The 16,042-nt window shown below is 43.0% G+C and overlaps 1 protein-coding gene across 2 annotated transcripts in view; it reads right to left on the bottom strand.

Moving 5' to 3' along the window:
• ITGA9 (integrin subunit alpha 9) overlaps positions 1-16,042 on the bottom strand; it is a 636,829-nt gene that overhangs the window by 29,505 nt on the left and 591,282 nt on the right. For both annotated transcript variants that reach the window (XM_073678319.1, XM_073678318.1), the window contains exon 27: positions 1,745-1,864. In XM_073678319.1, the coding sequence (XP_073534420.1) occupies positions 1,745-1,864 (120 nt within the window). The remainder of the gene's footprint in view (positions 1-1,744; positions 1,865-16,042) is intronic.

Raw genomic sequence — 16,042 nt, 5'->3', positions numbered from 1 at the left:
CCTGAATCCAATGGAGAATCTGTGGAAAGAGCTGAAAACTGCTGTTCACAAACGCCCTCCATCCAACCTCACTGAGCTCGAGCTGTTTTGCAAGGAAGTATGGGCAAGAATTTCAGCCTCTCGATGTGCAAAACTGATAGAGACATACCCCAAGCTACTTGCAGCTGTAATCGCAGCAAAAGTATTAACTCAAGGGGGCCGAATAATATTGCACGCCCCACTTTTCATTTTTTAATCTGTTAAAAAAGTTTAAAATATCCAATAAATTTCGTTCCACTTCATGATTGTGTCCCACTTGTTGTTGATTCTTCCCCAAAAAATTAGAATTTTATATCTTTATGTTTGAAGCCAGAAATGTGGCAAAAGGTAGAAAAGTTTAAGGGGGCCAAATACTTTCACAATGCACTGTAGGTGTCCAACTGAGGTGCACACAAAACTCCTGTAAAATTCTAATCATTAACATCTTCAAAGTTGCTCCATTTTTTAATTTTTGATTCTAACAAACCACAAAAAACATATTTTGCAACATTGCACATACCCTTTGAAGTACTGTACATGTCCTACCTCAAGTAAAAAAAGAATAAGGAATATATAGCATAACCTAACATTTTAAGTATTTTTACAACTCTGTAAATAATCATTTTCATTTGCATGGCTGCTGCTTAGTAGGTAGGCAATAATGGGCTTCTGTAATATAACCCAATGCTAGTTTGAGTAGTCTATGGGGCCGATTCAGTAAGACTAGCGTTGCACGTGAAAGTCTTAATAAAGGGGATCTATATAGTACAATGCAACTAATTTGAAGACGCACACTGCTTAATGAATTAGGTGCACCTTTAACTGGCATTCACCAGAAATGTATCCCAGGCAGCTTTTCATGAATTTGACAGCCAGGAGCAGCAATGCCCCATCCACTTATGCTAGCCTATATTGGCATTGCTGGATGAGACTGGCTAGTAAATTCCAAATGTCGCAATATTTGTGCGCAATTTTCGAGCTGCACCTTTTCTCCAATTGTTCGTCACCTGGTTTTGTCTCCCACTCCTGAGAAAAAATACTGACTGAATTCTGACCAAATACTGATAGTAGGGCCGTGGCCTTATCAAAACAGTATATAGAGAGTATTTGCCTGCATTTCAGATCAAAAATAAATGTGGTTGGAAAATTTTACAGTTCATTAGTAAACATTCTGTAAAAAATGGAAAAAGAATTGCAGCAGGAGCGGCATTTAAGGCCATGGCCCCACTATCAGTATTTGCTCAGTATTCGGTCAGTATTTTTTCTCAGGAGTAGGAGACAAAACCAGGAGTGGATGATAAATGCAGAATTAGTGACTTGTTTCTATTATACCTTTTCTCTGATTGTTCCTCACCAGGTTTGGGCTCTCACTTCTGAGAAAAAATACTGACCGAATACTGACCAAATACTGATAGTGGGGCCGTGGCCTTATACTTGTTTACAGATATCTATCGCTCCAAATTTTTATTTTTGCGTCTATCTGAAAATGAAACGAAGCAGCCCATTACTTGAGACAAGTCTGTGGTTAAAGATATTGCCCGAAAAGGAAACCTAACATCCCAAAAAACGACATGACTTATTTCGGTGTAGCCAGTCCATTGCAAGGATAACTTTTCATTAACCACTTAACATAAATCTAACTCCTACATGCATTGGAATCAGCCTGGGATGGGTTCGCATAACTACAATTAGCATCTCATTTCCTCAGGGTTTCTTTGTAGCTCACCTTCCACAGCAGTACAGCCAGCAAAAGAAATATGAGGATCCCGACTAGTAAGCTGATGGCAATGATCCAACCCACCACATAACCACGTGGTTCCTGATTGTGTAGGGCTTCAAAAATAACCTGTAGAGAAAAAAAAAGAATAGGGATAAGTTAGTGAAAGAATGATGAAAATATACTTCACAACCAAGCATACATATAAGGCTCAATTCACACTCATGTTTGCTTTGTATTTAACATAACTGCAAAAAAAAGAAATTATTTCCCTCCTTATTTGTTTTATTCTTATGGACGATTTAGGCTATGTTCCCACTGAACAAATATGCTGCAGATTTGCAGCTGCGTTTTACATTGTCAGAAACCTTATGCACAGACTGTAAAAAATATCCACAGCATTAATTGACAAAACTTGCAAGTTTGAGAAATGTGGCAAGTAAGTTTTTGCTGTGGATGTGATTGTGATTTTCATCCTTTGAAATGCAAAGGGTAAAATGTGCAGCTCCCCCGCACCTGCTGTGCAATGTTATCAGCAGTGATAAATACTGATGTAGGTATCACTGTAGACTCTCCTGTCGGAGCTTAACCCAGTACCAGTTAAAAGTTTGAACACATTTTTTAATGCAGGGATGTCCAACAGGCAGCCCAGGAGAGCTGTGAATGTGGGTCAACATAAAATCAAAACCTTGCTTAACCCCTTTACCCCCGAGGGTGGTTTGCACGTTAATGACCAGGCCAATTTTTACAATTCTGACCACTGTCACTTTATGAGGTAATTACTCTGGAACGCTTCAACGGATCCCCCTGATTCTGAGATTGTTTTTTCATGACATATTGTACTTCATGATTGTGGTAAAATTTCTTCGATATCACTTGCGTTTATTTGTGAAAAAAATGGAAATTTGGTGAAAATTTAGAAAATTTTGCAATTTTCAAAATTTGAATTTTTATGCCCTTAAATCAGAGAGATATGTCACACAAAAGAGTTAATAAATAACATTTCCGACATGTCTACTTTACATCAGCACAATTTTGGAACCAAAATTTTTTTTTGTTAGGGAGCTATAAGGGTTAAAAGTTGACCAGCGATTTCTCATTTTTCCAACATTTACAAAACCATTTTTTTAGGGACCACATCACATTTGAAGTCACTTTGAGGGGTCTTTATGACAGAAAATACCAAAAAGTGACACCATTCTAAAAACTGCACCCCTCAAGGTGCTCAAAACTACATTCAAGAACTTTATTAACCCTTCAGGTGCTTCACAGGAATTTTTGGAATGTGAAAAAAAAATGAACATTTTACTTTTTCCACAAAAATGTTACTTTAGACCCAATTTTTTTTTTTTTTTTCGCAGGGGTAACAGGAAAAAATGGACCCCAAAATTTGTTGCACAATTTCCCCTGGGCACGCAGATACCCCATATGTGGGGAAAAACCACTGTTTGGGCGCACGGTAGGGCTCGGAAGGGAAGGAGCGCCATTTGACTTTTTGATTGTAAAATTTGCTTGAATAATTAGCGGACGCCATGTTGCGTTTGGAGAGCCCCTGATGTGCCTAAACAGTGGAAACCCCCCACAAGTGACCCCATTTTGGAAACTAGACCCCCCAAGGCACCTATCTAGATGCATAGTGATAACTTGGAACCCCTAGGTGCTTCACAAATTGATTCGTAAAAATGAAAAAGTATTTTTTTTTCCACTTTTTCATTTTTACGAATCAATTTGTGAAGCACCTGAGGGTTCCAAGTGCTCACTATGCATCTAGATTGGTATCTTGGGGGGTCTAGTTTCCAAAATGGGGTCACTTGTGGGGGAGCTCCACTGTTTAGGCACATAAGGGGCTCTCCAAACGCGACATGGTGTCCGCTAACAAATTGAATGGAAAATCGGCTCAAATTGTTAGCGGACACCATGTTGCGTTTGGAGAGCCCCTGTGTGCCTAAACAGTGGAGCTCCCCCACAAGTGACCCCATTTTGGAAACTATACCCCTCAAGGATTTTATTAAGGGGTATAGTGAACATTTTGAACCCAGAGGTACGACACAGAATTTGATAACATTAGGTCATCATATTGAATAAGTTGTCATTAGTCTTGAGCGCAAGTGCTCGCTACTTGAGTTTGCATCGGGTACTCAGGTATGCACTATGTATCACGGGTGCTCAAGTGAAATGCTCGAGTCCCCGCCCGCATGTTTCACGGTTATTAGACACCCCCAAAAAAACATGCGGGGATCGCTCGTGCATGGCAGGCAATCCCCGCGAGGTTTTTTTGGCCGCGAAGAATATGGGGCGGAGACTCGAGCACCCGCGATACTCAGTGCATACCCGAGCACCCGATGCAAACTCAAGTAGCGAGCACTTGCGCTCAACACTAGTCGCCATATCGTCATCTTTTTTTTTTTTTTTTTTTACTTTTGAAAAAAAAAACAATCCCAACCCTAACATTAGCACAACCCCAACCCCAGCCCTAGCGTTTATTTTTTACGCCGTTCCTCGTGCGGTATAAGTGGTGAGATTACTTTATTCTTCGGGTCGGTGCGATTACAGCGATATCAGAATCATATCGGGTTTTTATGATTGACAGCTGTCACACACTAAAAGACACATATTTTGTAAAATCTAGTTTTTGCATCGCCATATTTTGGCCGACAGAGTCATGTGATGGCTTGTTTTTTGCGGGATGAGTTGACGTTTTTATTAGTACCATTTTCAGGCACGTGACATTTTTTGATCGCTTTCTATTCCTATTTTTGGGAGGCAGAATAAACAAAAACCAACAATTCAGGAATTGTGTTTTTTTACATTTTTTTATTCTGCTCCGGGTGTGGTAAAATTGATAAGGTAGCTTTATTCTTTGGGTCAGTACATTTACAGCGGTACCACATTTATATCGTTTTTTATGTTTTGGCGCTTTTACACAATAAAAGCTATTTTATAGAAAAAATGATTCTTTTGCATCGTTTTATTCTGAGAGCTGTAACTTTTTGATTTTTCGGATGATGGAGCTGTATGGCGGCTTTTTTTTTGCGGGACGAGATGATGCTTTCAGCGATACCATTTTTATTTATATTCGTCTTTTTGATCGTGTGTTATTCCATTTTTTGTTTGGCGGTATGATGATAAAGCATTGTTTTTTGCTTTGTTCTTTATTTTTTTTTTTTACCGTATTCACTGAAGGGGTTAACTAGTGGAACAGTTTTATAGGCCAGGTCGTTACGGACGCGGCGATACCAAATATGTGTACTTTTATTGTTTGTTTGTTTTTTTTTCACAATAATATTTATTGATGGGTACATTATATTTTTATTTTTAGTGGATTATTTTTTTTATTTTTTTTTAAATATTTTTACAATTTTTTTTTTTTTTCACTTTTTGGGAGTTTTTTTTACTTTTTTACTTTGTCCCACTATGGGACTTTCACTTTTTTTATTCTGATCGCCTGCACAGCATAGGGATGGAGCACCATCCCTGTGCCATGCAGGCAGTCAGCACTGGACAGGGAGAAGATAGTTTGGAGATGCACTGCGCATGTCCAAACAATCTTCCTGCTGTCTGGTGACCCGGATGTTGTCATGACGACATCGGGTCGTCATGGCAACACCCGGGAAGCCGCGGCACACAACGCTGGAGGCCGGAAGAGGAGGTGAGTATTGCGATCACCTCCCCTTGCCTCCGCAATGCTGCGATCGACTTCGATCGCAGCATTGCGGGGGTTAATGTGCTGAGAGCGGTGAGGGACCGCTCCCTGCACATAGTACCGGGTGTCAGCTGTGACAATCAGCTGACACCCGGCGGCGATCGCGCCCGCACAGCCTGTGTGCGCGCGCGATCGCGATGACATACTAATACGGGTCAGGCTCTTAAAGCCCAGGGCACTGACGCGTATTAGTATGTCATGGGCTTTAAAGGGGTTAAAGTATGAGATTTTTTTGTGATTACGAGTTGCAATGTCATGTAGAATAAATACAGGTATGCCCTCTCGCTATTACTACTCGTGTGGCGGTGGGAAACTTCTAATGTGTTATCTTCCAAGCGCATACACTAACAATGAGACCATCAGACATTACATGTGCTCCCTGAAGTCAGCTGCCAGCTTCAGCAGAGGACACCGTAGAGGCAAGGTGAGTAGAATAATTTCTTTTTCTTTCTATGATTTAAAGAACAGCAGCAGAATGGGGGCTATATATACCAGGAAGGAGCCCAGGATAAGGGACATACAGTTATATGAAAAAGTTTGGGCACCCCTATTAATCTTAAGCTTAATGTTTTATAAAAATTGGTGTTTTTGCAACAGCTATTTCAGTTTGATATATGTAATAACTGTTGGACACAGTAATGTTTCTGCCTTGAAATGAAGTTTATTGTACTAACAGAAAATGTGCAATCTGCATTCAAACAAAATTTGACAGGTGCATAAGTATGGGCACCTCACCAGAAAAGTGACATTAATATTTAGTAGATCCTCCTTTTGCAAAAATAACAGCCTCTAGTCGCTTCCTGTAGCTTTTAATGAGTTCCTGGATCCTGGATGAAGGTATTTTTGACCACTCCTCTTTACCAAACAATTCCAGTTCAGTTAAGTTTGATGGTCGCCGAGCATGGACAGCCCTCTTCAAATGATCCCACAGATGTTCAATGATATTCAGGTCTGGGGACTGGGATGGCCATTCTAGAACATTGTAATTGTTCCTCTGCATGAATGCCTGAGTAGATTTGGAGCGGTGTTTTGGATCATTGTCTTGTTGAAAGATCCATCCCCTGCGTAACTTCAACTTTATCACTGACTCTTGAACATTATTGTCAAGAATCTGCTGATACTGAGTGGAATCCATGCGTCCCTCAACTTTAACAAGATTCCCGGTGCCGGCATTGGCCACACAGCCCCAAAGCATGATGGAATCTCCACCAAATTTTACTGTGGGTAGCAAGTGTTTTTCTTGGAATGCTGTGTTTTTTGCCGCCATGCATAACGCCTTTTTGTATGACCAAACAACTCAATCTTGGTTTCATCAGTCCACAGGACCTTCTTCCAAAAAGAAATTGGCTTCTCCAAATGTGCTTTTGCATACCTCAGCCGACTCTGTTTGTGGCGTGCTTGCAGAAACGGCTTCTTTCGCATCACTCTCCCATACAGCTTCTCCTTGTGCAAAGTGCGTTGTATAGTTGACCGATGCACAGTGACACCATCTGCAGCAAGTTGATGCTGCAGCTCTCTGGAGGTGGTCTGAGGATTGTCCTTGACTGATCTCACCATTCTTCTTCTCTGCCTTTCTGATGTTTTTCTTGGCCTGACACTTCTGGCCTTAACAAGAACTGTCCCTGTGTTCTTCCATTTCCTTACTATGTTCCTCACAGTGGAAACTGACAGGTTAAATCTCTGAGACAGATTTTTGTATACTTCCCGTGAACAACTATGTTGAATAATCTTTGTTTTCAGATCATTTGACACTTGTTTTGAGGAGCCCATGATGCCACTCTTCAGAGGAGATTCAAACAGGAGAACAACTTGCAAGTGGCCACTTTAAGTAGCTTTTCTCATGATTGCATACACCTGGCTATGAAGTTCAAAGCTCAATGAGGTTACAAAACCAAAAAAAGTGTTTAGTACGTCAGTAAAAAGTAGGTAGGAGTATTTAAAACAAGAAAATGATAAGGGTGCCCATACTTATGCACATGTCAAATTTTGTTTGAATGCCGATTGCACATTTTCTGTTAGTACAATAAACCTCATTTCAAGGCAGAAACATTACTGTGTCCAACAGTTATTACATATATCAAACTGAAATAGCTGTTGCAAAAACACCAACTTTTATAAAACATTAAGCTTAAGATTAATAGGGGTGCCCAAACTTTTTCATATAACTGTATATACCAAGATGGGGAACATATACACCAGGATGGAAAACATATACACCAGGATGGGGAACATATATACCAGGATGGGGAACATATACACCAGGATGGGAAACATATACACCAGGATGGGAAACATATACACCAGGATGGGGAACATATATACCAGGATGGGGAACATATATAACAGGATGGGGAACATATACACCAGGATGGGAAACATATACACCAGGATGGGGAACATATACACCAGGATGGGGAACATATATACCAGGATGGGGAACATATACACCAGGATGGGAAACATATATAACAGGATGGGGAACATATACACCAGGATGGGAAACATATACACCAGGATGGGGAACATATACACCAGGATGGGGAACATATATAGCAGGATGGGGAACATATACACCAGGATGGGAAACATATACACCAGGATGGGGAACATATACACCAGGATGGGGAACATATATACCAGGATGGGGAACATATACACCAGGATGGGAAACATATATAACAGGATGGGGAACATATACACCAGGATGGGAAACATATACACCAGGATGGGGAACATATACACCAGGATGGGGAACATATATACCAGGATGGGGAACATATATAACAGGATGGGCCCAGGATAGGGAAGATGGATGGGGAAGATATATACCAAGATGGGGAACATATATACCATGATGGGGACGATATATACCAAGATGGGGAACATATATAACAGGATGGGGCCCATGATGGGGTATATATATACCAGCATGGAGATCATATATGCCAGGATGGGGAACATATATACCAGGATAGAGGACATAATATATACATATATATACCAGGATGGGTCCAGGATGAGGGACATATATAGTAGGAAGGAGCCCAGGATGGGGGACATAACTACATAATGGAGGAGGGGGGCAACTCGTATGTCCTTATAGGATTTAGAATGCTACAAGGACCCATACATCTGACCAACAGGCGAGGGCAGATGGGGCGGGGAGGTGTGCGTGTGGGGGGTCCAGGTCAAAATTTTGTACCAGGGCCCATCGGACCATTGAAGGTGAGTCTACACGAGCATCTACAGGGTGGGCCATTTATATGGATACACCTAAATAAAATGGGAATGGTTGGTGATATCAACTTCCTGTTTGTGGCACATTAGTATAGGGGAGCGGGAAAACTTTTCCAGATGGGTGGTGACCATGGCGGCCATTTTGAAGTCGGCCATTTTGGATCCAACTCTATTTTTTTCAATGGGAAGAGGGTCATGTGACACATCAAACTTATTGAGAATTTCATAAGAAAAACAATGGTGTACTTGGTTTTAACATAACGTTATTCTTTCATGAGTTATTTACAAGTTTCTCTTTGTTTACAGCCATTGACATGTCGCAGAGGTTAACACGTGAGGAGCGGATAGAAATTGTGCTGATGTTTGGTGAACGCAGTACTTGGGTAATTGCAGCAAATTTCAATGCAAGACACCCTACGAGACCACCCATCTCCCATGCTACAGTTAGCAAACTGCTTGCCAAATTTCGTGAAACAGGTTCAGTGTTGGATTTGCCAAAATGTGGACGCAAGAAAACTGTCACTAATGAAGAAACATCAGTTGCTGTCCTAGCTTCATTCAGCAAGAGCCGACAGCGCGTAGCACTCGCCGCATGTCACTGGAGAGTGGCATCAGCCGAACATCCATTCGGCAGATATTAGCTACTCACAAATGGCACCTTACAAAATCCAGCTGCTGAAGCATCTCAACGAGGATGACCCAGATCGGCGCACTGATTTTCCAGAATGGGCAAAACAAAATTTGGGACAGGACCCTCAGTTTACACAGAACATTATGTTCAGTGATGAGGCAAACTTTTTTGTGAATGGTGAAGTTAACAAACAAAACCACCGCTATTAGTCTGACACTAACCCACAGTGGATAGATCCCTCCAAGACTGCTGGAACACAAAAATTGATGGTATGGTGTGGTATATGGGGTACAAAGATAGTGGGGCCATTCTTCATCAATGGAAACCTCAATGGCACTGGATATCTGAAATTGCTACATGATGATGTGTTGCCCTCTTTATGCACTGAAGATGGCACATTCCCCACAAGATGGTGCACCACCACATTATGGGTGTCAGGTCCAAGAATTCCGGCATGAACAGTTTCCTGGAAAGTGGATTGGTTGTCGTGGGCCAGTTGAATGGCTACCAAGGTCTCCCGATCTGACCCCCTTAGACTTTTATCTTTGGGGTCATCTGAAGGCAATTGTCTATGCTGTGAAGATACGAGATGTGCAGGATCTGAAACAACAAATACTGGAAGCCTGTGCTAGCATTTCTTCTGTGGTGTTGCTATCAGTGTGTCAAGAGTGGGAGAAGAGGGTTGCATTGACAATCCAATACAATGGGCAGCACTTTGAACACATTTTATAAGTGGTCATAAACTTGTAAATAACTCATGAAAGAATAAAGTTACGTTAAAACCAAGCACACCATTGTTTTTCTTATGAAATTCTCAATAAGTTTGATGTGTCATATGACCCTCTTCCCATTGAAAAAAATAAAGTTGGATCCAAAATGGCCAACTTCAAAATGGCCGCCATGGTCAACACCCATCTGGAAAAGTTTTCCCCCTCCCATATACTAATGTGCCACAAACAGGAAGTTGATATCACCAACCATTCCCATTTTATTTAGGTGTATCCATATAAATGGCCCACCCTGTACAGAAGCATATTTATGGCCATAATATGCACTACCATACGATATGGCAAGTCAATATATAGTAATGCAAAATAAATAGGGAACGAACAATTATTACGACAAAAAGCAGTTCTTATTTCTGATTTTTGTTGTTCTATGGATAGATGTGCCTTATAAACTTTGCACAATATTCAATGAGTTTACAAATTGAAGTGCATATTTTGCTTTATTGAACAAGATGCCTTAACCCCTTTATTACCCAAGGTGGTTTGCACGTTAATGACCGGGCCAATTTTTACAATTCTGACCACTGTCACTTTATGAGGTAATTACTCTGGAACACTTCAATGGATCCCTCTGATTCTGAGATTGTTTTTTCGTGACATATTGTACTTCATGATAGTGGTAAAATTTCTTCGATACCACTTGTGTTTATTTGTGAAAAAAAAAGAAATTGGCTAAAATTTTGTTTGCGGGCAAAATCAACAGTGCGTACGAACACGTATCTGGCTCTTAAGTCCCAGGGCGCAGATAAGTATTAGTATGCCCTGGGCTATAAAGGGGTTAAAGAAGACAATGATTGGAAGTGTATGGGCTTCATTTTAAAGTATGAACGTTTCAGGGGGCGTGGCCTGGCCGGGCATGTGAGTAGACGTGAGGCAGAAGAGCTCCTATAACCCTGTCCTGTAATCCTTCCTGCCCGAGGGAATCATTGCTTCTAAAAGATCTCACCAGGTGGCCTGGGGTCTCAGGAGTGCGGGGGAGCAGTCGGTGGTGCAGAACGAGATGACCCGGCGAGATAGCAAGCAGAGGCAGGCGGCTGGCTCATCACAGGACGAGGGCCAAAATGGTGCCGTGGCCTCTGAGGCGGGAACTGAAACTCCAAGGCAGCGGGAGAAGCGCATGGAGGTGGTGAACAGGCTCTCCAAATATGCGCATGGCGGAGGAGCTGAGGAGCTTACACCCGACCGGAATGTGCAGTCATTAAAAAGCACGGTAACTGAGGGGGATGTGGAGAGGGCAGCAGGGGAGGCACATGAGAGGAATGTGCAGGCTGCTAAAACAACAACTACCCCCAGCAGAGAGGCTCAGGTTACCAGTGGTGCTGACTCACTGGCAGAGGATGATGAGCCTACTTTAAAAGATGTGCTGCTGGCCATCTCACATAGTAAAGCTGATCTCACTGAACACATAGGGTCTGTGAAAGTGGACATATCTCATATACGCCATGACATGCAGAAAATGAGGGAGCGCCTCACAGCAACAGAAGGCAGAGTGGGGGATTTGGATGATACTGTGTCTCCTATGACTAAAACACTTAAAACAGCTACTGACTCTATTAACTATTTACTCAACAAAGCGGATGATCTTGAAAATCGCCTAAGAAGAAATAACGTGCGTATTGTGGGTGTGCCTGAGAAAGCAGAGGGCAGAGAGGTGGTGGACTTTTTTGAGAAATGGCTGCTGCAATCCTTTGGAAAAGATAAATTCTCTAAAATGTTCGCTATTGAGAAGGCACACAGAGTCCCCACCAGACCTCCACCGCCTGGGGCACTGCCACGTACAGTTTTAATCAAAATGCTGCATTTTCGTGACAGAGATAAAATCCTACAATTGGCGCGGTCTGCTAATGACTTATGTATAGAGGGGGCGAGAGTGTCCTTCTATCCTGATTTTTCTGTGGAGGTTCAATTCAAAGGAGACGCGCCCAATTTCAAGATATCAAGCGCAGATTGAGAGCACTTCAAGTACCCTATGCCCCTTATAATACCCCATGCAGGCTGTTCCCCCTTATAATGCCCCATGCTGGATGCCACCCCCCATATAATGCCCCATGCAGCATGTCACCCCCCCATATTATGCCCCATGCAGCATGTCACCCCCCATATTATGCCCCATGCAGCATGTCACCCCCCCCCATATTAAGCGCCATGCAGCATGTTACCCCCCATATTATGCCCCATGCAGGATGTCCCTTTCCCACCATATAATGCCCCATGCAGGATGTCCCTTCCCCCCCATATAATGCCCCATGCAGGATGTCACCCCCCCATATAATGCCCCATGCAGGATGTCACCCCCCCATATAATGCCCCATGCAGGATGTCACCCCCCCATATAATGCCCCATGCAGGATATCACTCCCCTGTCTTTATAATGCCCCATGCAGCATGTCACCCCCCATATAATGCCCCATGCAGCATGTCACCCCCCGATATAATTCCCCATGCAGCATGTCACCCCCCCATATAATGCCCTATGCAGCATGTCACCCCCCCCATATAATACCCCATGCAGCATGTCACCCCCCCCATATAATGCCACATGCAGGATGTCACCCCCCCATATTATACCCCTTGCAGGATGTCACCCCCCCATATAATGACCTATGCCTCCATACATTAAAAAAAAAAAAAATCCAATACTCACCTCACTTCTCACTTGCTGCCGCTGCTCTACTCGGGTCTGGACTCCAGCGTTGCGGTGGCGTCCCGCTCTGCGCTGCCTGTGACGGCACTCGGGAGGGCGCGGTGTAAAGACGTCACCGCACCCTCTGACCTGAGACGTCACAGGAAGCGCAGAGCAGGAAGACAGCAGATCTGCAGAGGCACGGGGAGAGGTAAGTATCCGCTTGCCGGGGCCCTGAGCAAGAGGCGGAGAAGGGCGGGCGCTGACACCGCTCTCCTCTCCTCCGCCCATAGCCCGGCGGGCCGGGTAAAAGTCCTCCGCGGGCCGCATGTGGCCCGCGGGCCGTAGTTTGAGGGCCCCTGGTGTATAGGGAAAGCATAGGATATAATTTAGGGTTTAGTTAGTGATAGATAAAAACATTAGGGCTGATAGGGGGCCTATTAGTGTATAAGATTTAAGGCATAATTTAGGACAAAAGAAGTTCAGTGCACATTGTTAGAAGGTAGTGACTGCAGTTAATTGGTGAAGGGTGAAGTTTGCCAAGCAACCAACAGAGACAATTGGTGACTGGTCCAGTTAAAAGTGGGAGGGGTTTGGGCCAGAGTAGAGCAACATTTTTTTTCAGTCAGTCAGAGATGTAGTTGTTGGTTGAAACGTTGAAGTATGTGCAGGAGGAATATCTGAGAGGCGTGGAGAAGTTCAGGGGCAGTGAGCAGAAGGTTGACAGTGATGCAGCAAGAGGCAGAGAAGGAGAGAAGCAGCACTATGAAAAAAGGAGTGGTAAACTGCAAGCAAACTTCCCTAATCGTCTGTGGTCTATGGCCCAGAGAAGATGTGGAGGAGCCAGCCTTACTCACTTCCCAAGAAGGGGAAACGGATGGGGACGTCCCTATAGGAAGCAGAACCAGGTTCTGGAAAGCTGCGGTACTGGGTGGATCATACCTGGGGCACAAAGAGTTAGGAGTGAAAGGGGCATTGAAGAAGGCTGAAACTGAGTCTGTTATACCCCAATGTGCTGTAACTGAGACCAAAACTGAACTGAACATTTTAAGTAAAGTTGAACTGTTAAATAAGAAACAAGACACTGTGCTTAATTATTTGCCTGTAGCTGAAGTCGGAGACCTGGAGCAGATGGGACACTCAAGGAAAACTGTGAGTGTTATCGAATACACACAAATTAAGAACAGGACTTTATTTTTTATTTGTGGGGAGCCAGGGTGTGGGAGAAGAACAGCAACCCCTCACCATGACTACCACCCTGCACCCCTCACAGAGCTACGCGGAGGTCACTTTTCAATACATCTCTATGAGAGACTCGTTCTGGCTCTCCTAGACTTGTATTGAGAGCGTGTGACATAGCTTCTGACTTCTGGTTGTCAGAAGCTGCGCTCACAAGATGGCATGGGGGGACCGGAGCGGCACTGAAAAAATTATGAAGATGCTGGAAGTATATGACTGGTATCCTTTTATTTAAAGTGCCACTCCAGCGCTGAAAAAAAAAATCAAAATGCTTGAGTGGTGCTTTAATGTTTTGCTGATAAAGTTGTATGAGGGATTTTTTTTTGCAGAGCAAGCTGAAATGTGTATTAGTACCATATTGGGGTCATATATAGTGTTGAGCGAGTATGTTCTATTAACCCTTTGGCCGAGTATGCTCGGGCCGAGCTCCGAGTATTTATAGCTGCTCGGTGATGTGTTTGAATCGCTCCCGTGTGCATGATTTGCGACTGTTTGACAGTTTTTGTTGACCAAGCTATATCGCCCTAGTAAGGGGTAGCACAGCACCACTAGACCAAATATGGATAATGAACCAGATATTCCCAAGTAATCAAACCATGTATCATAATAAATGGGAGTAGTAATCTACTGGAATCTACCAGGTTCTACCAAAACTGGGGGCCCGTATAATATCAACATATTTCAAAACATGTCATCCCCCCTGATGTACAATATAGGATCATGAATAAAGGCCATGTGTGGCAGAACGGGTACTCCTAAGTGGTCAAGGGAGAGGTCAAAAATGATGTCAAAAATAATAAAATGACATAGTTACCTGTTGGCACCAGAGACCCTACGCGTTACGCTGCTAGACCGCAGCTTCGTCAGGGGTATGTTGTCAGTAGACACATGTGTATATTAAATAGTCTGTCCAATTTAGCTCCTGCTTGGTTCCCGGCACTTTGCAGTGAGTTGAAGGACCTGCGCTGACGTCAGAGTCATGTGACGGGTCACGTGACACTGATGTCGGCAGGTCTTTCAATTCACTGTTGCCGGCAAGGGAGAACGGAGTGAGCGGGACACCGGGGGCCATCGGAGGGTAAGTATACGTTTATTTTTTTATTTTTACCACTCTCTCGGGTCACACTATATAAATACATGCTGTTTGCATGGATTTATATAGTGTGACCTAGTTGTCACAAGCACTTTCCAAGTGATGCTAATCGCTTGGAAAGCGCTTGTCAATCCACATGCGGAAATGTCAGTGGGTAACCGCTCCATTTCCGCATGTCCCTGGCAGGAAAACGCATGTACAATCCGCATGCGTTTTTTTGTGCCAGGGAGATGCAGAAACGCTCAGGAAAAAATCCTGAGCATTTCTGCATCGTGGGCACATAGCCTAATAGATAGTTCATCAGAAGAATTGATAAATGAAAACATTGTTGAACCAGAGATCCTTGAAGAAGTGATGCCTCCTCAAGATAACCGCTTAATATCACCGTCTTTTGAAGATGTATCTGACACCATTGAGCAGAATGCATCTCCAAAACTTCCTGATATTCGCTTTATACAGGAAGTACATATGAAAAAGTTTGGGCACCCCTATTAATCTTAAGCTTAATGTTTTATAAAAATTGGTGTTTTTGCAACAGCTATTTCAGTTTGATATATGTAATAACTGTTGGACACAGTAATGTTTCTGCCTTGAAATGAGGTTTATTGTACTAACAGAAAATGTGCAATCTGCATTCAAACAAAATTTGACAGGTGCATAAGTATGGGCACCTCACCAGAAAAGTGACATTAATATTTAGTAGATCCTCCTTTTGCAAAAATAACAGCCTCTAGTCGCTTCCTGTAGCTTTTAATGAGTTCCTGGATCCTGGATGAAGGTATTTTTGACCATTCCTCTTTACCAAACAATTCCAGTTCAGTTAAGTTTGATGGTCGCCGAGCATGGACAGCCCTCTTCAAATGATCCCACAGATGTTCAATGATATTCAGGACTGGGGACTGGGATGGCCATTCTAGAACATTGTAATTGTTCCTCTGCATGAATGCCTGAGTAGATTTGGAGCGGTGTTTTGGATCATTGTCTTGTTGAAAG

The sequence above is a fragment of the Phyllobates terribilis genome, unplaced genomic scaffold, assembly GCF_046119375.1.
Source record: "Phyllobates terribilis strain yellow unplaced genomic scaffold, ASM4611937v1 Scaffold_4__5_contigs__length_816908805, whole genome shotgun sequence".
NCBI lineage: Eukaryota > Metazoa > Chordata > Amphibia > Anura > Dendrobatidae > Phyllobates > Phyllobates terribilis.
Note: the sequence above shows the minus strand (reverse complement) of the source record. Positions and strands in the feature narration are given on the sequence as shown.